This window comes from Nanorana parkeri, unplaced genomic scaffold, assembly GCF_000935625.1.
Source record: "Nanorana parkeri isolate BGI_ZX_2015 unplaced genomic scaffold, ASM93562v1 scaffold1329, whole genome shotgun sequence".
In the NCBI taxonomy this organism is placed as follows: Eukaryota; Metazoa; Chordata; class Amphibia; order Anura; family Dicroglossidae; genus Nanorana; species Nanorana parkeri.
In genome coordinates this window covers 155,114-180,793 of record NW_017307597.1, presented here as the reverse complement: position 1 = coordinate 180,793, position 25,680 = coordinate 155,114, and the positions used below count along the sequence as shown (strand labels likewise).

Genomic DNA, 25,680 nt, shown 5'->3' with positions numbered 1-25,680 from the left:
TATTTTTTAATATTTTTCTTACTTTTTTAACTTTATTTTTTAATGTAATTATTATTACTTATTATTTTTTACTTATTTTTTTTACTTATTTTTAATTATGTCATTATTTTGTTATCATTTTTTTCACCTAACTTTATTGCTATCACACAGGAGCTAACAAATCTCTGTGTGATAGCATTTGGAGGTGACAGGTTCTCTTTATTGAACCTGTCACCTCCAATACAGGAGTTCTAGCACAGCATTGTGCTGGAACTCCTGTGACAAGTGAGAGAGGAAGAGCACAGCTCTCCCCTCTCACTGTCTACACGTAGCGGTAGGGTTACTTTTAACCCTGCCGCTCTGCTTACTGCTCTCCATCCTGAAGACCCGCGAGGACGGAGCCGTGGGGACGAAGCATGGAGAGAGGTAGGTGGCTGTCAGATACAAGTGGCACTATACAATAGGCAATGCTGCTATTTGTTTTCCTAGAGGAGAGGAAAGTAGAGAAGAAGCTGCCTGTCCAACAGCCACGGGGCAGATAGTAACAACATACTCTAAGCCACCCACACCATTGCACACTTTATAAGGTATGTACATTAGACTGGATGGAGGAAAGTTAAAGCTACTGGGTGCAGTAGACAGGCATGTTGGGGCAGAAGTGAGATGATTAAAATATCACATATTTCTATATTATATTCATTATCCAGTAAGCAACTGGATAATAAAGAGAACCTGTCACCTCCAAATGCTATCACACAGTGATTTGTTAGCTCCTGTGTGATAGCAATTGGTAAAGGAACTGAATAGTGCAGCCAGGAACGTTCTTGTAATGAGGCAGCCTGAGGCGGTTGCTTCAGGCGGCATCTCATTGGGTCACGTGGGGGGGGGGTGTGTGGCTGTGTGTTAGATGTGCCGGCCGCCTCCTTTCCATCCAGAGAAACCCAGGTTGCTAAGAGCTCTTAGCAACCTGTGACGCTCTACCACCCCTGCCAAACTTGCACCGCCAGCACCCTCTTCTATCCCCCCAACTAAGTCTGCGAAAATTGTAGGGATGCCCTGAGTGCAGTCATTCTCTACTTTTGGTGAATGTATCACAAGAGAGGATGAATGAAAGTACAAATATTTATCTGAAAGAACAGTATAGATATAATAATGTCAACTGTGTATTCAGATGTCTGGCTGGAATTATAGAATATTCTGAAAGCATTATCTGTCTTTTAAGTCTGATTGTCCCTTCTACTTATACTGTATAAAAATGATATGACTTTTATAGCAAAACAAAATAATTTTAATCAAAGGTGTACATGAATCCAAGCAATGTATATATGTGTTTTATGAGTTTCAACCCAGTAATAACACTTAATGCATAGTTATTTGATGTTATTACTATGCTGTAGAACTTTCAGGAGCTTTAAAGTCCTTGGTAGATTCACACACTGACTACTTACTGCAATCTGCCTCTTTCATCTCTGAGTCGTAGCTGTTCACGCCAAACTTCTCATAGTGTTTCTCAAAGTGTTTATCAAGCTGCTGAGACCACCCATTGTTGTCTCCTGAAAGTGGTGAAGAAAACAGATATTTCAATAGACATTACAATATTTAACACATGTAGACAAAAAATAAATACATAATAAAAATAGATTCCAAACAACTTACAGGGTGAACAAGAATGCATCTAGGTGGAGAATGAAAATTTTCCAATTAGATTGCCCTTACAAACATTCTTTCCCTCCAACTGGCCAGTGAGACCACAAACCACATTTGGCTTAGGGTGGCTGGGAATGGACAGTCATAGATATTGTGGTTGATATTTGCAAAATAGAACATATAAGTTTTAAGGATACTGCTCTGCAAGCAAAAAAAATACAAAAATACAATAGCCTGTGGCTATCGGGGAGTATCTGCTCTATGTACTCGAGGTCATCTTACAAGTTATGGTGTGCCCACCAGTTGAGTTTAAAGTGACACTAAACTCAGGAGTTAAATCTTAAAAATACATTCAAGTAACTTAACTATTAACAGAAATGTATTTTATTTGTGTATCACTCAGCTGTAGATCCTCAAATCATCTTTGAATTCATGCTGACACTGTCCTTCCTTCTGGAGAGTGTCTAAATTTGTTACCCATGTTCCCTGTGTGTGTTTTAAAGTAGCCACCTCTCCAAGATCACTTCTGTAATGGACTACAATCTCACTTTTAGTATACTAATTTGTATTGAGATTGTAGTCCATCACGGGATCACTCCTGTGATGGACTACACAAATAAGATACACAAATAAGATACAAATAAGATACATTTTTGTTATTAGTTAGGCCCCATTCACACCTATGCGTATTGTAATATGCGCGTCTGTCGCGCGACCGCCACGCGTTTTTTTTACCGCGACTCGCGGTAAAAAAGTCGCGCGACCGTCGTGCGATTCCAAAGGCTACTTGGCAGTATACAAATGGAAAACGCCCTACAAAACGGACCAATACGCAGCAAAAAACGCTCCGGGACCTTTTCATGTGTGGGCCGTTTTGTAGTGCGTTCGGGACGGGCGTAAATACGGACAGGTGGGAACGATACCATTGACTACAATGCTATTTATTTTTTTGACCGTTTTGTAGAGCGTTCATCGAGCGTAGGACGCGCTACAAAACGGTCAGGTGTGAATGGGGCCTTAAGGTACTTGAATGTATTTTTAGGGTTTAACTTCTGAGTTTTGTGTTACTTTAAATTTTAAACTTTAAACTTTTTCTAACATAAACATTGTAAACACCACATGAATGGCATGAATAATGTTATCAAAAGGACTTATAGACATGCAGTGAAGTCATATATTAGATGGAACCAGTAATGGAACTTTTTCTTTCTGCCTGTCACACATACAATCCATACATTTATAAATGCTTTTATCTACCAAGGGTTTACTAATGAATGGTAGCATCATTTTCTGTGATTAGTAGAGATGTATTGGGTTGTCACTTATTTCTGTAGTAGCGGAATGGTTGCAGTTTGCAGATAAATTTTTTTTCCACTTTTGATATTCTATGCTTGGAAAGCAACTCTTTGTTTTTTAAAGCAACCTACATCACCAGTTCTCAGTTCATGACACAAATCTGGCCTGTATAGACTTACCTTACTAAATAGACTTACTAAAAAGATTTAGATGGCATGTGGCTATCCATCTACTTCTATGCATATTTGGGGTACTTGGACTGGTGCATCATATACAGCTGAGGACCTTTGCTGACACATACATTTCTATTGTGTTTAAAAATGCAACTGTAGTTTTCCTTCCTTTTTTAATTTTTTTTAACCTGCACATTGCACAATACTTTCTATTTTATATTTAGATTTGTCAAGGTGAGTTAAACTTTGTTTTAATTTCCTTTAGGGTTTGGGCTGTCATTACAGCTATGATCGCTCTGGCTTAAAGATTCTTTTAGAGACTTAATTATCATTTACAATTCATATATCTATTTGTCTGCAAATTTATTAAAAAATAAATTATCCTGTTTGAAGCAAGATTACAGATAACGTATATGATGAATTGATCTGACTTCATGAAGGTGAAACTAAAGATTTCCTATTCATGCAACCTTTCCAGAGTGTCTAATATTGGACTCCACTTCAGTGAAATCATTAAAATTGCCCTGTTGCCCTTTTATTACAATTCCACCTCTGGTCATCATTTAAATAAGAACTCAGGCTAAAGAATACAAAATAAATAGCTTATTAAAATAAGAGATGCAGCATTTGCTGCAATATCCACTTACAAGCTGTCCCCTGCTATAGTTATTTTAATAACCTATTAAAATAAGAAATGCAGCTTTTATTGTATTATTGATTTTCTGTCCCCTGCAGTATTTCCTTTCTTCCACTAGATGTCACTAATCTTCTAGGTTTAATATTCATTACGTAAGAGTTCAGTGCAGCAGTAAGGAGAAGACCTGTGATGTCACTGTACTGGCCCAAAGAATATATAGATATATAAATTTAAAGTGTGTGTTTGTGTGTGTGGGTTGGGGTGGGGAGGTCCAGGGACTAAAGGGAATAAATGAAATGATGCTTTCAGAAATTGTATCTCTCTGTATTGTGGGAGGGAAATTAGCATTTACATCTACAATACTTTCTAAGCAGCTGCAATTGTATTAGTTCACAGGGCTAAATTAGAAGTTCATAGTTTTTTTAAAAAATTTTGTTGACAAATAATCCAGACCTCAGGCTGCCTTTGCTGACCGCTCATGAAACTGCTAATTGCCTTTCATGCTGTCCCTCTTGCCTCATCACTTCATCATTCATCACAGACCAAAAACAAGTATGAAAAGAAGGACTTCTAACTTTTCTCTGACTTTCCTTATCTGAATACGCGCTCCTGATCAGAGACTTAGAAAGTCCTGAAGCCAGCGGGTCAGCATATTTACTATCAACCAGATTCTGAATGGCGAGAAGCCTCTTTACTGAGTGAATGAATAGGAAGTGATGTAAAGCACTTAATGCTCATGCATAACTGGGGACACATAGTACTAGTTTTTTTTACAGATGTCCATAAATCCTGTAGCACTCCTTACCTGAAATCCCAAAGAGTTAATAGGTGTTTGAAATGACCGCGGATGGCGCCGTACACAGTACAACTTTAAATAGAGATGTCATCAGCACACCAGCATGACAAAATCCAAGTCAGTGCAAATCCATTTATTGATAGATGTCACTCAAAATATCAAGCGCTTTTGGGGCTGCATAGGGCCCCCTTCATCAGGCTCAGAGTAGACTGCTCTGAGCTTGATCACTCCAGTGTTTGTTCTGCAAAAAGAGGATCAGGAAATGTGACAGATGTTTACCGATCCTTTGCTCTCTATCCTGAGGTGCTTGGCCACCGAACAGAGGAGCGGCACAGCCTGCAGCTTCTCCTCGGATCCCGCTGCTCTCCCCCACCTGTATGGTCGCCTAGCCCTAGCTAAAGCCCTGGATACTGAAGAGGAAGATTTGTAAGCTCAGGTGTGTTGTCTCGGTTTTCTATTATGGACCTCATTCTGAAGAGTCATAGGTTGGCCAAGAAAATCTGAAACTCTGGCACATGGGACTAGACATGTGACTAGGACATTTGACCATGTGCATCATTTCACTCTGGAAAAGAGGAGATTAAGAGGAGACAGCAATGTACAAATTGCTTAATGGTAATGACAGAATCCATAATGAACTTTTTACTGTTAGTTCACTTAAGAAGACAAGAGGCCACCACCTCAGATTGGAAGAAAAAAGGTTTAATCTTAAACTGTGAAAAGGATTCTTTACTATGAGAGCTGTAAAATTGTGGAACTCCCTTCACCAGACAGTGAATTTAGTAGAGTTGTGGCTCCTTTTAGATGCTTTCCTCATAGAGAACAATATACAGGGGTACATGTACACTTAGTAACTCATACACATACACACACAAACACACACACATATATACACATTGACATAGCATGAACTAGATGAACTCAGTGTTTTGATTCAACCTCAACAACTATGTACTTATGTAACCCCAGAACGCTACTCAAATTTTAATTAGGGAAAACTGGTAATGGCTGATCATTAATAGCAAATAACAAAAATGTATTTACTAAAGAAATGCCATCTCCATTTCATTAGCACCTATGTTCTTTGAGCTACTGCCCTGAATGAGACCCTACAGTAATTACTTTTACCTACAGTTATATTTCATCAATCATGCATGACAGGAGAATGACAAGACTAATTTTACACTCCCATGTTTTCGAGGACTTTTACATCACAGAGAAGATAAGATTGTGTTGGCTATATGCTACATACTCCATAATGATGGTTTAAAGATATACTGACTACCAAAGGATAGCATACGGAATGATAAAATTCCTGCCATTTTTTTTTCTGGTGTCCCATTTGAAGATTTATCTAGGATTTGACCCACACTGTACTGAATTGTTTGATGCAGATATCTATACATTTTAGCATGGGTTGGCCATTTATGTAATTCATTTCACATAAAAAAACAGACTCAACCATGGCGCAGGCATCCTTTCCTATCTTCTCGTGCCCTCCCATCCTTTCTGCGATATATGCTGATCATCTTTACAAGTATGCTGAATTTGCTCATTGGCGGTTTTTATTACTAGTTGCCACATATTATTCTTACTGGCACACATTTATTAATATTGTCGTGGACAACTGACGGTTACAGGGAAAAATGGAGATTCAGGGCTAGAGACCTGCTTATTCCTCACCTGCCTGAATACAGAAAATTCTGTCATCTTAAAATCTGACTGTCCTTATTGTACAATATATTGATGCAGTAATGATACAGTATTACCTGACGCAGTGGTGTTGATTTACTGAAGTCAAGAAGGCTGTTCACTTTGCAAGGGAAATTGCACTTTGCAGGGGAAGTTTCACCTTAGTTTAGTGAATGAGGTAAAGCTATGCTGACTTCCATCATCCAATCATGTGCAAGCTAAACTACTGATTTTTAAAAAAAATTCTATGCAAGTGATTAGGTATTGTTTGCAAGGTCAAATGTCACCATAATCACCAAGATAAGGCGACATGTTCCCTACAAATTCTCTTGCAAAGTGAACAGCCTTTAGGAAATCAACCCCAATGCATGCCACCAGAAGTACTTCAGTAAAGGATTGCAATCATGTGGGTCTGTTTCACTATCTATGTAACAAAAATGATGGATAAAATCTTGTTTCAAAGCAATTAAATTAAGAGATAGTAAAAAAAAAAGTTGGGGGGTGTAGGGTGGATTTATGAAGGGGATAGATAGATAGATAGATAGATAGATAGATAGATAGATAGATAGATAGATATCTACTGATATTACGGCTGGCTCCGGCCACATGCAGAGAGATCAGCTTCCCTGGTTACCTGCTAACCAGGGACACTGATCTCCAAACAGCAAACTCTCCCTGGCACTCCGGGAGTCTCCCGCTCCCGGCCGCCAAGGAGAGAAACACTGCTGTTTCTTTTTTTTTTATTCTGACACGGAGCCGTGTCTGAATAGAAAAAAAATAATATATATATTTTGCCCATTGGAATGCATTGCTAGATTCCTATTGGCTTTTTCAATTTGCAATAGCCAATAGTAAACTAGCATTGTGCCTCCAGAGTGCCCGGGAGAGTTTTTTTTTTTTGACGGCAGCAGAACCGCTGGACAATAGAAAACTGTTGGGCGGAGCTAGCTGTCATTGCTAGCTCCGCACAATCATTTTCTATTCACTTTTTTTTTACTTTTTAAACTATTTTTCTGTTCTGCTCGGTCCCTCTGAGGGACCGAGTGGAACAGCCGAGCCGAATTTCGCTCAGCGGCATTCGGCTATTCACTCAGTGCTGTTCGCCATCTATGAGAATAGGCCGAACGGCAATGAGTAGCCTGCCGGAGGTTCGGCTCAACCGATCCAGATGTTGGATCAGCTGAGTCGAACTCCTTCTGCACTTCGGGTCAGCCGAACATGCTGAGCATTTTCGGCCGACCCGAAGCCATGCGAAGCAAGCCGATGTACGGCTGATTTCAGCCGATGTACGGCTGAAATCAGCCATACCAGCCTAAAGTGAATAGCCGAACAGTGTTCGGCTCACTTCACTTCAGGTCGGTCATTTGCTCGGCTGCCTACGGCAGCTTAGTGAATAGACCCCACAGTGTTTGCATGGGCAACTACATGGAAAATGAGATTCAATCTGGAGAGATGCAAGTATTTGCATTTGAGGGCTAAAGAGCAACATACAGTTCGGTGAATCAATAAAAATAAGATCTGGATGACTTGGTAGATCATAGACTTATGAATACCATAAAAAACCTGCATTTTCTAAAGCTAGCACTATATTTTGTTGTATTTGTGAGTATTAAAAGCTATATTAAAGTCCATTTAAAAAAAATACTGATTAGGTCATTTACAATTAATGCTGTTCCTTGATGTTAAAAAGTTTTAGTTTCCTGCAGAATCAGCTGGTCCCCTGAGTGCTGGCACCTGCTATCCTGTTTTAGGGTGGCTCATTTCCTTTGCAATGCTTTTATGGAGCCAGCCTTGTGTGTACTAGTAAGCTGTGTGTGTCTCCACAGTCACACAAGGCAAGCTGCTCCTCACTTCCCCTTCCTCCCTTCTCCAAGCTAGTAGATGTACAATTGCTGGATACTGCTCTTTTCCTTGTGAACTTGTACTCAACAGGAAGTTCAGGGAAGCTGAGCTAAGAGAGTTAAAGCCAGCTGTCTGGAAACATGATGACTGCAATTGTTTGGGCAGAAATGTACAGAAATATTTTGCTGGGCAAATCATATTTGTTTTAATTGGATTCCTTATTGAAAAAAGTTTGAGCGTTGAATACTACTTTAACTATATATGTATTTGCCCCAATACAAAAATTGGCATGAACTCATCTTTTATATGTAGTTCAGGTTTGGGCACCAGATCACAGAAATTATATCTAAAAACCAGAAAGAATCCAGAGAAGGACAACAAGTGTAATAAGTATCATGCAGGACCTCAACCTTCCACATCACAGAAACGATATCTAAAAACCAGAAAATCCAGAGCAGGGCAACAAATGTAATAAGTATCATGCAGGACCTCAACTTTGATGAAAGATTAATTGGAATTGTCCACCCTTGAGAAAAAGCAATTAAGATCCAGTATATTAATTGATCAAACAGAAACTCCAGCAGAAATGTGTTTACTTTAGGTTAACTACAAAGGATTTGAGGTCACTTTTTTTGTAATTGGAAGAAGAAAGGTTTAACGTTCACATAAGAAAAGTGTACTTTAATAGAAGAGCATTAAAAATATAAAATAATTTTGTAACAGACTCAGTATATTCCTTTAAAAATGGGTTTGATGCAGTTCTAAAACATACATATAAATGGCCACTTTTAATTATAAAATACAGTGGTGGAAATTTATCATAGCAATTGCGAGTGTTTGAACTTGCACAGAATATATTTAATGCACTTTGCATCAGATTTATGATGCTAGTGTAATGCTGTTGATAAATAAGCTTTAATTAGGGTTGCCACCTGTCCAGGATTCACCCAGACAGTCCGGGTTTTGAATGCTGTGTCGGGGTTTCAAGGCAGCTGAAACCCGGATAAAAGAGGACAGGCAGACAGGGGCAACCAAAATTAAGATAAGGGCTATTGGCCAAAAAACACAAACAAGGGGCGCCTTTCCTGGTGCAGACAAATTTATTAAGATCAGGATCAGAGGTAGATATAAAACATACTCACAAAATTCAGCATGATTAAGGTATAAAAAGTAAGTCCATGGAGCCAAGAAAAAAAATCGGCAAGTGTGCACACACCGATTGGCCAGTTGCCACTATATTTAGCACATGGAACGGAGGAGGTCTGTATCTGATGAAGGGGGCGTGACCCCGAAAACGCGTCATCACACATCAAACAGTCTCCTCTGCTGACACATAGACACGGCTGTGCAGCTTTCACAGACTTTTTCTTGGTTCCATGGACTTACTTTTTATACCATAATCATGTTGAATTTTGTGAGTATGTTTTATATCTACCTCTGATCCTGATCTTAATAAATTTGTCTGCACCAGGAAAGGCGCCCCTTGTTTGTGTTTTTTCCATAGATTTTGCAGTCTCCCTGGCTGGTTTGGGGCAGCATCCTGCAGACCTTTCTACACACGTGCTTTTATTTATTTTTTAACAGACTTTTGTTCTGACTATACTCATGCTTATATTGGTTTATACTGGCTGAGCAGTCCTTTCTGGCGCTTTTTTGTGTTCATATCTGTAAGGGCTATTGGCCCCCCACTGAAAATAGTCTCGACTGTGATATTTACATATGAATGGGTGGCGCTATTTACATATGAATAAGCCGCAACTCATACTCCTAAAATATTTCCGTGCATCGCTCAATCTCCACAAAAAAATTTCTGTGTGTCGCTAGTGTGTTCGGGCTTCGCTGGAAGAAAAGGTGGCAACCCTAGCTTTAATAGACTCCAGGAATAGAAGACTTGTAACTTCAGGCAAAAAGCTTAACTATCGCTTCTTGAAGAAGTGGTCATGGTGACTTCTTAAGTTGTGATTGTTTTGTTAGGTGATGCTCCAGTTTCAGATAGCTGCAGAAAAAGTGCAGATGAAAATAGGGGCAAAAAACGTGCAATTGAAGAAGTAGCGCAAGCTCTGGTCAAAAAAAGGTGCAAAACAGGTGCAAAAAACATGCAACTGAAAAAATAGTACAAGCTCTGGTCAAAACAGGTGCAAAACATGTGCTGTTGGAAAAGTAGTGCCAGCTCTGGGCAAAACAGGTGCAAAACAGGTGCAAAACATATGCAGTTGGAAAAGTAGTGCAAGCTCAGGTCAAAACAGGGGCACATGTTAAAATACAGATTTGCACATTAAAAAAATGATCTAAGAAGCTAAAACTGTCGCAATTGCTTTGATAAATTCCCTCCAGTATACAGTATATATACCTGAATGTTGATCAAGGGAATTATGGAGATTGCCCTGGGGATCAGAAAGGAACTTTATTTTTCCAATGCATCAGGTAAGTGCTATGGCTTTTCAGGATACAAGTTTTTTTGTAGTAGATGAACATGGTAGATGATAGTGTTGCTTTACTTGATCTAGCTATATAAATAAGCAGGAAAAAGTGAAGGAAGATGAAGAAGATTGACATTTCATTTCAAAGAGGATTCATTGCTGATGACCATATGATGACACACCTTGACAATAAGGCTGCTGCTTTGCCTTGAAAATGATTTTACAGCAGTTTCTAAAATGATAAGAAAGAAGATCAAGAATTCTAGTAGAGGGAAGAGAATGAGGCTTCTGTGAACTCATACTCATTAGAAAGATATTTCTAAAATAAAAAAAAAAGAAAATCAAGCCTGACAACTTAATACAGTTAAAAAACATGCAAGCTCTTGTGTTGCCATTTACACCTACCTGCTACAATGTACAACCCGGCAGGACACAACCTATTTCCTGATTAAACTTTTCAGCTTCCATTGACTTTTCTCCACTTTCAGCCTGCTTATTGGGCAATAAATCAAATTTACCCAGTGGGGAATCTGTACAAGGAAATTGTTCTAGCTATGCAAGTGTGTAACTCATAAAGGTTTGCGTAGAGATGGTAGAATAAAGTTTAACATGAATTTAGCTATTTGTTCTGAATTTAGGGTTTAAGTGTTGCTGTTTAAAATACCATATCTTCATATAATTCGTTTCTAGTCAAATTAAAACAGCAGGTGTGATACAGAACACTGTTGTAGTGATCAGGTACTGGTCAAGTCTATTTTATAACGATTATTGCTAATTGGCATACTCAAAACACGGCATACCCATCATAACCACAAACAGTCAGATGTAGGGTCTGTGTCAATGGGCTTTGGGCTTGAGTCAATAGGCAAATGCATTGTGAGATATTAATTAACCTTCTTTAAACTACTTTTGCATTCCCATTTACTAATATGGAAAGAAAAGTAATTCTTAAGTGTGAACAAAAGCCTGTCAACACATAATTAGGTTAAAAAAAGACACAAGTCCATTGAGTTCAAGCAAGAAACACAGCCCTTTACCGTGTGTGACATACCCAGCCCATAACTAGCATGTGCGATAAGTAGTGAAATTACCCCTGAATGATGCTACCATTTGCATAATATGCATTAGCTTCCTCACAATAAGAAGGGCTTATAGGAATCCTATGCCATTTTATCTCTAGCTCTAAAGAGTATTAAGGGCAACACATCTGATCAATTGCACTTCTCTTTAAAAACTTTTCAAAAACAGAAAAGTATTTTTTTTAAATGTTTTTGAAGATTCACAAAGTTATATACATCATTTAAAGTATATGAAGGTATCAGAAAATTGACTCTGATATAATCCGGACAGAAGGCCTATGATGACGTAGATTTCATACTGTCACGTATCTTAGGAAGAACATGGTGTTCTGTAGATAAACACCCTAAACCAACACAGAGCCTGCCTTAGGGCTTCTCGACTAACAGCTTACTATATCATTCTTTATTTGTTGACAGCCCATTGCGTCCAGGGGCCAAACAGCCAAACATAATTTAGAGTTCAGCTAAGTATAATTCAATAGGTAATCCTCCACAACTGATTTCCAATTTCCATTAGCTATAGTATCCAAAATATGAACAAAAAGACGAGATAAACCGAAAGGGGTTAACTCAAAGTGCAGCTAAATAAAGAGGGTCGGAGAGTCCACATATAGTACAAAATTGATAGTTTTATTCGTTATAAAAATTATTAGAAAAGATAGGATAGTATCCAAAATAGCGATTTTCTATGTGGATAATACTTCAAATTTTTATGAAAATGTCCAGTTATATTATTACCATATAATAATTTTCTTACGACTGTTCAATGTTCTACACTGTGATATTTTGGGAAGAACTAAAATTTATAGTGAACAAATTTGGGAAACACACACGCAAATATACACATTCAAGCAACTTCTTTCTTTCAACATTTTGCTAACTACAAATCACTGAAACATCATCTTGTTGTGTGAGATTCTGCCTACAATTTGCTAGGATGCCAGCACTGTGCATGACTGCTTGATTCACAGTGCATTCAATCTTACTTCTGAAGCAGGAGAGTTTCTAAAAACCAAGTACACACACAAATTTTAAGCACTGGCAATATACATAGCATATAGACTAAATGATGTTGATTTTCTGGAATTTCAAAATAAGGAAGCCAACTGGATATCTATTTAGGCAAAGCTAGTTATCTATAGAGCTTAAGAAACACTCTCTTCTTAACTATTCTTTACTCTATTCATTTCCTATACCCTACTCTAAAACAAAACTAAAACGTTTTGGCTTTATTTACCTTTTAAGCAGCTGCAAATACTTGCTGCCTGCCCTGGATACAATTTTAGAAAAGTGAATATTTAAAAAAGAACTAAAGCCAAACCTATTTTTTTTGGCTTTAGTCCTCTTTTGGGTCAGAGGAGTACATTTACTAACGTACTCCTGTGACCCCCAAAGTTAGCTGATAGTGGGCAATTTGCTGACAGTGCAGAGCCACGCTGCAGCTGGGAAATAGCTCGACAATATTGGGGACCCACCCCGCTGCCTGATTGACAGCTGGCTCTGCCTCCCCAGAGCCAGAGCCAACTGTGCCTACTCACTCCCCTGTCTGTCCCTCGAATGAGCGCTGGAGGAGCAGAGAGGGGGCGGGGGGAATCCCTTTGAGGAGGGGTGACTGACAGTCTCTGCTCTCTGCAGGAAGAAGACCATAATCTGAGGAATCAGTGGTTCCTGATCACTCAGCTCTTGATCTATAGAGCCAGCATGTGACACCTGCAGAGCCGGCTCTAAGTATTGGGAAGAGTACATTTTACTCTCCCAATACTTTTACTTTAAAAAAGTTTAACATTTTTATGATTTTTTGTTAACTCACACTTGGCATATTTGTAATTATTATATTTCTAAATATGTAGTCAGGTATAGATCTTTATTACAGAGGATGTTTCTAAGCAAGTCACTGCTAGGATGTTATCTAGCAACATATCTATGTCATGGGGCTCAATTCACATGGCCTTTTCACAAGTATAAGGATCTTTATTTTAGCATGTGTGACTATAAGGCCCCATTCACACTGAGCGGAAAATTCCGCGATTTCCGCAGCGACATCGCAGGAAGTTGCCGGCCAATGATTTTCAATGGAGCTGTATAACTCCATGTAGCCCGTCGCTTGTCGTGGTCGCAAATCGCGCCTGCAGGACCCTTTTTCCCGCGGATGTCACGCAAATTTCCTGATTTTAATGCAGCCCGACGGTGAAGGTCGCGCGATCGACGCTGGACCGTCGCCCGAACCTTCGCCCTATCCCGCAGTGCTGAAATCCGCTCGAGGTAAGCGGACTAGGTGCTGCTGAAATACTTTCCTTTCATATGTAAGGGTAAGCAGAAAACAATTTATAGAATTTTTTGTTTTTTATTGGAGTACCCCTCTAACCTATACTTAACATTAATAGATCGGAAAGCTCACTAGATAATCAAAATGCCCAGCTATATGTTGATGTCCAGTGTTAGTAAAAGGCTAACATAAACTAGTCTTTGTACTGTAAGACAAAATACATTGGCGACCCAAATCCCATTCTTTCTGTACTGACTAGTTTATGCAATGTTGATTACCATCCCTTGTCCAACATACCAACCTGGCAGGTAGAAGAGTTGTTCAGTGTCTTGTCTGTATGGTAGACACTGTCTCAGCTTCGCAGAGGTTGTCACAGTGAAGCTCTTAATCTTGTGAGATGAGTCTTTGAGATGTGATGTCATCAAAGTCTCATTTGCAAGACTAAGAGCTGCATTGTCAATAGCCGAAATGATGATTGTCCCAACCCCTGATGTATCTTGAGCTTCAGAGCCACTCTCAGCATCCGTACTAGTGAAAAGAATGTTGACGTGCTTGGAGGGAACTTATAAGGTGAAAGGTTAGATAAAATCCCTCCAAATGAAAAAGACATGCACAGTGAATCACAAGCTGTGAGTATAAGTGTGCTTGCAAACATAATATTCAGAGACATGTAAGAACTGGTAATAGTTTCAATGTACAGGATACATAGATGTATGTACCGGTCACATAGAGCCCTTGGTTGTACTGTAAATCAACATAATTGTACCTGTCTATGAGGTTGATTTACTAAAGGCAAAATAGACTGTTCACTTTGCAAGGTATTTTTCACTTTTCAAAGGGAATTTCCCTAAACTTGAAGAAGGTGAAGCTCTGCTATGCTAAAAATTAAACAACGACTAATCATATATGTGCAAAATCATCTTGGTTGAGTAACAGGCACTGCAAAGTGTTTGTTTCTTCAAGTTATTAACAAATGAACTGGTTGTAACTTTTAATTAAATTATAATCTTCTAATCTGAGTGTACGGATGGTTCTGCTCTTCCTTGAACTGTCAGTTCAGCTCCGTCCTCGCCCCCCCCCTCCTCCACTCTACTGTCTTTATCTCTTCTTCTCCCTGTCTATGTCCCAAGTCAGCAGAGAGGGAGGCTAGGATGGAGCTGAACTGATGGTCTCAGTGCTGATGTGGAATGTCTATTATCTGGAGACAGCAGTGTGGAGATGAGAGGGGAAATGAAAAACAAACTGCAGGATGGATGTGCTAGTGTTTGTAGAACTGTGACATGACATGAATAAACTTTGAAAAGATGTGCCCTGAGCTGCTGTGCCTCCACAGGTTCTCATGAACGTGCAGCAGCTCCCACAAGCTGCTGTCACTCAATGGGAGAGGAGGATCCCGGCAATATTTTCAGGATCGCTTCTCAGCACAGAGCTTAGCCCCACCCACAGTATATTACACTGAATTGTAAGCTTATGGTGCATTTTTTTTATTACATGAGTACATTGCAAAGTGTACTCCTGTATCATAAGGAAACTAAAAATGCAAAAAAGGTGTACCCCATAATTCTCCTTCAATGTTTTCAAGCCCAACAAGAAGTTGCTTAATGCATACATGTTCATCATAGTGGTTTAACACTAAAGAAATGTACAGTTATACACATCCTGTATAGCCTGTGCATTAGGTAAGAGCCTTAATTCACCTAAAGACAATGGTGGCTGACACAAGATTTACATTTTTATTTGTAGTAGAAACATCATTACAATGGCAGCACCTTCAGCTTCAGGCTGCAAACAACCATAAACAAAAAAAACCCAGGACATAGATGTCTCCAGAGATCACACCAATGCATGTGAGGTCTGAATTCTACTATGGGGGGGGGGGCATGTAAAAGCACATTAATAAAATTGCTGACCAACAGGAAAGGCAGACTCAGCCTTTAATGGCAAACCATTGGAGCATATTCCTTGAGTTAGACACAGGTTAAAGAATTAAAATGCAACAGTTTAAAAAAATGAAATGTATATTAGGGTCCTCAAAGTCTATGGATCTATAAAAAAGAATAATAACACCCTTCGGAGTAGATGTAGGTAGAGTAGGTGAAAGGCAGGTAAACTTGGGGCTTACATGGATAACGCTCATTATCAAGAGTTGGGTGGGTCTCCTGTTGGCAATAAATATCTGGGTGGAACTTCACCAACCAGTTCAAAACTTGTAGTTGTTTTGGGTGGTCTCCAAGGCCTATAACATTACAGGAAATGATAGGTATCGCTGTCATAGGACAGTAGGGGAGAAATAAGGCAGGATATAGCAAAAGCCTGAACATCCAACACTTAGAAGAGGTATGAGTTCAGCATTCTCAGTAGCAACAATGCAGTCAATGGAGAAAGGGAAGCACATTTCCCAGCAACAGTCCGCTTCTTGGGGAGTTAAAGCAAAAAAGAAAAATATTGATAGAATTGTAGAGTCAACCAGAAACACACCGAACACATTGAAGAACCATCTGCTGAAGCAGTTATCAAAATGGATCTTGTGGGTCCATAAGGCAGCAATCCACAGGCATCTACAAGCAGAATAAAGAAAGCCAGCCATATTCGTACACCTGCTTCAAGGAAAGGATTATAGTCTCCCTAGTCACATTTCTAAGGAGGAGTAAGAGTATATGGCAAAACCAGAATCATGCATGCTCTGAAGGATCTTTTGTTTTTGAGCCACACAAAGACCTTCTGTGGAGATTGGAAGAAGTGCGATTCGCTCCCTGCAGTATCACATAGCTTGTCTGATTTAACATGACATATGTGAGTTTAAGGCATTGATGTATTTGCTTGACCTCACTAAACTGGGCTCTTTGTCGTTACACCTAGGCTAAGTCAGGAATAAATGGCAGTTTAGCTCAATTGAAGGTGATCTCCTTTTTCTCATGCCAATCATAGAAGTATTTCTGTGTCCCGACAGAAAAATAATCTTGCTATGATGGGCCTAGGCTCACTAAGAGTATATTGAGGGAAGTGCCACATTTATTAACTTCAGTCAGGACTTCCAACGGAGTAGGCTGCGAGGAAGCTTCAGACAGAGTAGCATGTTGTACAAACAAGGGAGAGGCACTAGCATTAGGCTGGGAGTCAGGCAAGGCAGCAGCACTTGCATGTTCTAAAATGGTGCTGACTGGGGAGGAAGCTGCATCCTTCACAGGGGAACTGCCTTCAGCGGGTCCATCACAGGAGACAGAGCTTTCCATATGGGCTCTGTCCATGTGGCCATAATGTACTTCGCCGTACTTTTTCCCATGTGGCCATAATGTACTTCGCCGTACTACTTTGTCGTGCTTACCAACCTGTTAGACAGTTCAGAGGTAGTGGGGCCACAGTTCTGTCAGTCCAAGTCTGCAACCTCATCGTTATTGCTGTGGGTCATCAATCTCATCATTGGGCGGTATAAAGATCAATGCTGCAAGGTTGATGTGCTATCTACGGAGGTCCAGTGGCACTCGTTAGGATGCAGGATCATCGGGAGCATGGATTGTATTCAGATTGCCAGCGTTAGCTCAGAGAAACAAGTTTTTTCTCATACTGTTCATGGTACACCCCTAATATTTATTCTGATTCAATTAAGCATGTTTAAAGTTGATAAAATACATTCTCGGTGTGGCCAGGCCTTTAGGCGCCCTGTGCGAGAAAGCTTTACAGCGCCCCTCAGTGACCACACCCCTCCGTGGCCACACCCTTTAGTGGCCACACCCCCAGTAACCACACCCATTTATCACCCATATTTTTGGTAAAATATAAAAAGACGGGGTCACGTCGGGTAAATAGACACCAAACATGTCATGCTTTAAAATTGCGCGCACCCGCAAAATCGCAAAAAATTACCATGCCCAAAATTGACCATAGGTGACGCTTTAAAAGCTTTTACCGCTCATCAGTTTAGTGTTATCAGTGATTGATAGCCCTACAATTATTGCTCTCATTCCGACGTTCGTGGCGATATGTAACATGTGCGGCGTAATGGGCGAAATCGTCGTTTTCACACGTATGCGCACCCGACGCCTGTTTGCATGCGTGTATGTATGGGGGGGACTTTAAAAAAAAAATTTAATTATTTTTTATTTGTAACTTTACATTTTTGGGGGGGAAACTTTATTGCTATCACATAGGGGGGTTAGAAAACCCCCTTATGTGATAGCAAAATATGTGACAGGTCCTCTTTATGGAGACATCAGGGGTCTCCAAGACCCCTAATGTCACCTAGGACCCCCCTGAAGAAGCTGATGAAGCACAGATCTGCTTCATCAGCTTCTCTCCAGCATCTGAAGCTGGAGAGTGACACAAGAATGCGGAAGTGATGTAATATACACCACTTCTGCATTCTGACAGCGGAGAGGGGACCGGAGGGAGCTCGTGTACCGAGCTCCCTCTGATCCCCTGTGACAGAGGACATATGCAGGTCCCGGGCTCGCACTGGGAACAGCAGAGCTCGGGACCAGCTTGACAGCGGGAAGGGGGGGAGCCGGGGAGGGCGCAATTCACGGGACCTCATACAAGCGATCCGCCGGCTCTATAGCCGGCGGATCGCTTGTATGTTAACAGGCATCGCTGCCTGTTTTCAAATAACGGGCATTTCCCGCTCACGAGCGCCCAGCGGTGCGCGCGAGGGGGCGTGGCTGAGCGGACGTCTAAAGACGCCCGCTCAGATCTAGAGAGCTCCTGGCCAGCCGTTTTTTTACAACGGATGGCCGGGAGGTAGTTAAAATAATTTTTTTTTATTGTGCGGCCGCACTGCTCGCACACCCCTAAGGCCGGCCCTGGGTGTGGCCTTAACTTAAATGGATTTATATGTAACAACACTGACTACAAAATAGACATACTGTAGGTTTTCACAGTAAAAGTCTTATTTCAGTATAAATCAGGGTTGAATTTTACATTCAATTAAACACTATCACAGCTGAGATAAGACCCATATCAGAACATATGCCATAAATTGTGAAATACTAGATAGCAGCAATCAGCTAGATGAAAATCAGCAACAAACAAGACGGGGTGCCTCATGTAAAATATGATGTTGAGCGGCAACAAGATAAAAACTGAATGAATTGCATTTTAAAATGCTATTGTAATATCTTACATACTACTCATGAAATGGAATACAGGTGGGCAAAACAGAGCTGGAGAAGGCACTTTGGGATACTAGGTAATAAAAAGCTTAATATGTAGCACCACTCAATGTCGAGAGGCAAACAAATAAATGCAAAAGAAATCAAATAAGTTAGAAAGGAAACACTCAATGGTAGTATAGTACTGCACCAGTACAAATCACTTGTAAGCCAAAGGAACAGTTTTGAGCACCATCTCGTAAGCAGGATTTGGCGAGGGTTCAAATGTGCACATGTTTAAAAAATAAGCAGGTCAACAATGAAAATGAAAAGTTAGAAAACCTGAATTTTTTTTGAGAAACAAAAGGTGTTTTAGAGTTATTTTTAATACTGTATGCATAAGCTGCACTTCGCATTGTCCAAACTGTACAGAGGACAATGGGACATCAGTTGCATATGTAGGAAAGAAGATTTTAGAAAGAGGATCTATACAGTAAGAGTGGTTAAGCTGTGGAATACCCTACGAGGGAGTGATAGCACGTCAATCATGCATTGATCATTTTAAAAAGCATTGAATGATTTTCATACAATTATGTACAATTTTAGGAAGGATACTATGATACTAATTTGATCCAAGAAACTGATCCAACTACTCCTAGGTTAGGAAGATTTATTTTCCTTGAATATATTTGAATATATTTGCTTTCTTCTGAGTGATAGCTCCAAGAGCTATGAGGGATTTCACTTAAAGGACAGGTGTTTTATTTTCAGCATAGTTAACCAAGTATATAAGAAATGTAACACATGTAGTCGAGTACTGTTGGTGCCTGCCTGCAACAAGGGAGCCTGTAAACTGGTCTGTCTCTATGGGATGAAGTATAGAATACCTCACTAAACTGAATTGTAGGATAGGGGAGGTGTGTACTGGCAGTGCTCAGAAAGATGAATGAAACCAGAAGTTGTGATCTGGCATCTTATGCTTCCTACTATCAAACAATTATCTTAGTTTAGCCCATTACAGGTTTAACTTAAGTGCTGCCATGAAACATCCTCCCATACAAGCACATCAGCCCTGTTTACTGCTGCATGTGAGTCAAGCCGGGATTCCACTTCCTCCACCCTGGTTTCTCATGTCAGGTCAGACCTCAGTAAGCACTTTAGGCAGAAAACATGGATGCTAGTTCTGTTTTGGTAGGTAACAGCTTAGTTGTCTTCCACAGTGACCCCATTGTTACCTTCCAGGTCTGCTGAAATTTCAGAGAAGCTATATGAGGCAGGTGAGTCCGCACAAGTAGCATGGCCAGAGCATCACATGGGAGTAGGGTCGGCAACTTGAGCACAATTTTCAGACCTTTCTTTCACATCATTTATGAGCTGTGATTTTAGTTGTGTAGATTACTGGTAGCTTAAGGAGCACCAGCTGGAGTACAGTTCAGTTGGATCTTGCTAGCTCCAAGTCCAGGCCATGCATCTGGACTTGATGTACTGATGTGAAAAAAACAAAAAAAACTGCTCCCCAAGCCAATGAAATGTATGGCATTGAGAGAGAAGGCACTCTTGATACCCATCCCCCGTTTTACAATGCAGTGCTCAGTGCATCAGTGGTCACTCATCAGGCCTGAACACTGGTGGAGTGGGCATACCTAAATCTATGCCAGTACTGACTTTCATAAAGTATTTGCATAGAAACTTCAAGGTGTTTGGTGGTAATGTCAGGAGGATGACTATGAACATAAAGGTGTGACCAGGCAACTTATGGTACCTACTAACCAGTGACTATCTTAGTAAAGTGTATGCTCCCCACTGCAGGTTCACTTTGAGGGAAATTCAATTCTTCCAAATAACATAATTATGTATAAGGATATATCATTCCAGTTTACCGCTAATGCATTTACTTGGAAGAACCAACAGGGTTATTCACTAAGCTGCTGGAGGCAGCCGAGTGAATAACCGAACCGACGTGAAATGAGCCGAACGCTGTTCGGGTATTCACTTCTGGCTTGTAAGGCCAGAAGAGGTGCAGAAGGACTTCGACTCAGTCGATCCAACATCTGGATCAAGCTCCAGCAGCTCACAGGGGCCAAATGGCAGTGAGTGAATAGCTGAATGCCGATATGCGGCATTTAGCTCGGCTATTCTGCTCGGAACCTACATGCTGCTGAGCAGAATAGAAAATCAGTGACAATAATCGAAAAAAAAAAAAAATAGGTTTAATAAAAAAAAGTAAACTAATAGTAAAAATAAAGATACTTAACAAAATAAAAAACAATTTAAAAAAAAACAATTGGGCGGAGCTAGCAGTGACAACTAGCTCCGCCCAACTATTTCCTATTGGTCGGCACCTGCTAGAGTAACATCACGCCCGGCTCTGCCTTGTTGTTATTGTTTAATGACAGTTCAGCATCCCCAGGTCATTTGGGGATGCTGATCTGTCATTACAACTGGGTGGAGATCACGGCTGGCTTCGCCCCACTTCGGCTGTCACGCCTCGGCCGAGCCAAAGGCATATGCCTTTGGCTTGGCTGCTCTATGGGCTATAGTGTATAGCCCGTACAGCAGCCCTTCAGTCCGACTGAACTGAAGGGCTCCGGTTGCCGAAGAGAGCTGAAGGATCAGCCGAAGCTACGGCTGGATCCTTCGACTCCTTTGTGAATAACCCCCTAAATGTTGCTTTTACATTCACAGGAGAGCTACTTATAGATGGGTACATGAACAAAGTATTGTATTAATTCACCAAGGCAGAACATAGAATCAATAAACCTGGCAGCAGCACACAAACATTTGATGAACATGTCTAAGACTGCTGTCAAAATTTGCAAAACAAAAGAGCCTACACAGTGTTATAAAAATAGCTACTGCATTTAAGTATAGCACACCTTGTAAAGCCTACATTTCTATATTAAACCTAAATCAGGATAATTCAAGAAGGAGAGCACCCCAATCTGATTTACTAAATTATAAACCAAGCTGAAGTGAACCTGTGCTCGCTACAAACATTAAAACATGCAGCAGAATATAGCTTCTCGTGATTAGATGTTTAACTGCCCACACTTTTCACTTTAGTATATATGGGCCAGGATCACATCACACCTCTGCATTTTATACTTCAGTAAATCAGAACCAAAATCTTACCTAACTGGAAGTATGACCTAACAAAGATTCTCACATTTTCTAAACCTGTTTGTAAAGGAATTGTATAATATTTGTGTCCAATTTGTATCCATTTATTATTTCCAGGACTGCAAAATACAATTATTAAAACTATTTTCTTTTTTAAATGAGGTTACCATGAAATATTGCATATGAAAAGTTTATTTTTATGATTTCCAGCCATCAGGTGGCTCTCTGGGCTACTATTCACCAGGCTACAAGGCTGATCTTAACTGCTTTGCTGAAAACAGCCCACAGTATATAGTGCACAATAGCTCAAACATTAATTATGCATGCAGCTGAATAAGTCAAAGGGCTAACCAGCCCCTTCTTCATTTTGTTATGTATAGTATTTTAGGAAGAGATAAACAAACCCTGTATTAAATGTTTATGCTAAAAAAATATATAAATACTAAATAAGAAGTAAAAACAAAACCTTAAACCATTTTAGTTTCATTTTACTGATGCTCTTTACAAGCTTTTATATTTTATTTAAAACACATAACAAAATCCTGCTGTTATTTCAAAACTGGTGTAAGTAGAATTATAATACACTTTAAAACTGATTATCATATAAGAAATTACCAAGTGTCTATATTACTGAAGCGTATGGTAAATGTCAACATTTTGCTTCAAACATCGGTTTCTGAACAGAACACTGAAACACTGAGACAGAAACACTGGTTTCTGTTTGCAATATCTGAACTGATGATATTATTCAAACCTAGCAAAAACACATTTGCCAGAGCTTTAAAAGGATATGTCTAAAGACCCAAATATGATTAGTCCCTTCACTGACTGAATATGGGCAAACACAAGAAGTACAACTTAACATATACCCTAGTTTAAAGTGAAACAAAACTCAGAGTTAAATCTTACAATGCATTCAAGAACATTAACTATTTGCAAAAACATATCTTATTTGTGTATCACTCAGCTATAGATCCTCAAATCATGTCTGAATTGGTGCTGACATTGTCCTTCCTTCTGAAGGGTGACTACTTTTGTTCCCTATGGTCCCTGTGTGTGTGTTTTAAAGTAGTCACCGCTCCAAGCTCGCTCCTGTGATGGGCTAAAATCTCACGTTTAGTTTACTAATTGGTATTGAGATTGTAGTCCATCACGGGAGCGAGCTTGGAGCAGTGGCTACTTTACAACACATGCAGGGACCATGGGAAACAAATGTAGCCACCCTCCAGAAGGAAGGACAGTGTCAGCATGAATAAAGAGATGATTTGAGGATGATTCTACAGCCGAGTCATACACAAATAAGATACATTTTTCCTAATAGTTAAGGAACTTGAGTGTATTTGTGAGATACTGTGTAACTCCTGAGTTTAGCATCACTTTAAAGATAGACAGACTTGGAAACCTTTAAAAATTCCAAGGAGTGAGCTCTGGCCAACTTCACCCAAAATAGGGTCAAACTGTTGAAAGAAAATTGTTTGGGCATTCAATACGAAGCAACCCAGCTGTTTTAAAAATTGTATTACAGTTTTAAAATTTCAATGGTGTGCATACTACAATATAACTACTGTTGCCGTTTCTAACCAGAATCCCCACTTCTGTGTGCATCTTTGCAATTGGTTTCTCTTTGTTGGAGCTATGCCTGCCAACTGCAAATGGCCAATGAGAGTGCCCTTATTGGCCACTGAGACACTCTCAGTGCACAGAGAGATGTCAGTTGGTTGGGCTTAGACCTGAAGTTGGGCCCCAAGCAAATAAAGTGGAGCTATTTTCAGAGAGGCAGAGAAAGGAGACTTTTCTTTAAAAAGATAACATCTTGTGTTGTCTACACTTAGAAAGGACTTTTACTTTTTAAAGGAGAACTATGAGATGAGTGATTTCCACTCACCTCATAGTTCTAGCCGACCTGTGACAATGAGACTGTCACAGCTCGGCTCAGTAGATCGGGAGGTGAGCGAACACATACCGGGTTCGCTCACCTCTCGATCCTGTCACGGCTCTCTGCCGTGACAGGGGGAGGGGCTGGATTCCCCTCTCCCCGCTCCGATCTGCCAGCGCTGACTGGCGAAACGGACGGGGGGGGGGGCGGATACAGCTGGCTCTGAATCTGGATAGGCAGAGCCAGCTGTCACTCACGCAGCTGGGCGGATCCTGACGTCCATGTTGGGATCCACTCCGGCTGCGGCGTCTCAGTATACCGCGAGCTGTAGCTCGCGGTATACTGAGCCTAGGGTGACGGGAGGACGCTAGTTTGTGTCCTCCCGTTTCCCTAAGGAGAACTATGGGGAAAAACAATGACCCCATAGTTCTCCTTTAATGTTTATAATGGCTGACGGGTTCACTTAAAATAACTTCTTTCATTGCATTTTTCTATGTTCTTCTAAAAGATTACATTTTCTTAACCCCATCAAGTTAATAATAGTATGTGATGTTATTTTACACACTAACATAATTACAAAAGGACAAAGAGTGGCTTCTGGAACACATTCTGCATCTCCAAAGAATTATCTGTTCTTTCTGTTTTGTATCAATGCTCCTGTCTAGTGCATGAATCCTACCATGACATGAACTAGGCAAACCATCAGATGTTCTTTATTGCTTTAAATCCATGTATTTATCTTGTGGCTTTTTCTAATCTTAAAAACCATATCATTAAAAAAATAATCACTGTGTAAATTGCTAACTGTGTCATAATATAAATTCTCTTCTCTTTGCTTCTTCTATGGTAGTAGAAACATCTTTATCAGTGCGTGTGGGAGAAATGCCTGGTAGCTGTTTAGAGCCAAGTACAAATATTTCTGTGACCATTATAACAAAATCTTCTCTAAACACAATGCAATTCTCTAACGCATTTGCTATGTATTTTCACAAAACAACTCACATATGCATTTTCTTTTAATAGCTTTAAACATAAACGTGCAATGTGCTGATGACTTATGCATTTAAGTGGATCTAGTATCAGATGTATTTTTTATGTTAAGGGTAAACATGCTAAATAATGTGTTACAGTACTCTCCCTGACAATTCCTTCATATACTTTTTCTCCAGAAGGATGGAACCACCTTTGTTCAGTGATTCTCTACAGTCAATATGAACACTGGGAAGAAGAGACAAAGGAAATGCCTCCTCTTGCCTGCAGCAGCCTAGACAAAGTCAATTGACTGATTGCTTTTTAAAAATAATAGATATTAATTTTTGGAAAATTATATTAATCTTGATGTTTTGAATGTACTATGTTATATAAGGTAAAATGTAAGCCAAGAAATAGAGGGTAGACCTCACAGTTTTTTGCTGGAGGTATGGAGAGGCTGTATGTTTTGGTGATACTAGGTTCACCCCAAACCTTCCAACAGTGAACAGAGGGACCAGTTCTGTGTGACCTATGGAGGACCGTGCCAACATAAGGAGAAATTTTCAGAATATGCAAAATAAATGGCAAACACACTCATCAAGTCATATAGCAAAGGATGAATTGGGTGTAGGTTCACCAGGAGGTACCTCCTTAAAGGCACAGGGACACCTGAGGAACTCCGCACATCACAATGGCAGCTGAAGTCCTCAGTGTGTCCCCACACCAAATACAACAAACAAAACGAATGGCAAACATACTCATCAATGTATACTCAGGTTTTGCATCACGCGCTATCGTGAG

The 25,680-nt window shown here is 40.0% G+C and overlaps 1 protein-coding gene across 1 annotated transcript in view; it reads right to left on the bottom strand.

The window, feature by feature from the left end:
• Window positions 1–25,680, bottom strand: part of RXFP1 (relaxin/insulin like family peptide receptor 1) — a 165,429-nt gene that overhangs the window by 77,672 nt on the left and 62,077 nt on the right. The window contains exon 3 of the mRNA XM_018569394.1: window positions 1,428–1,532. Within this exon, the coding sequence (XP_018424896.1) occupies window positions 1,428–1,532 (105 nt within the window). The remainder of the gene's footprint in view (window positions 1–1,427; window positions 1,533–25,680) is intronic.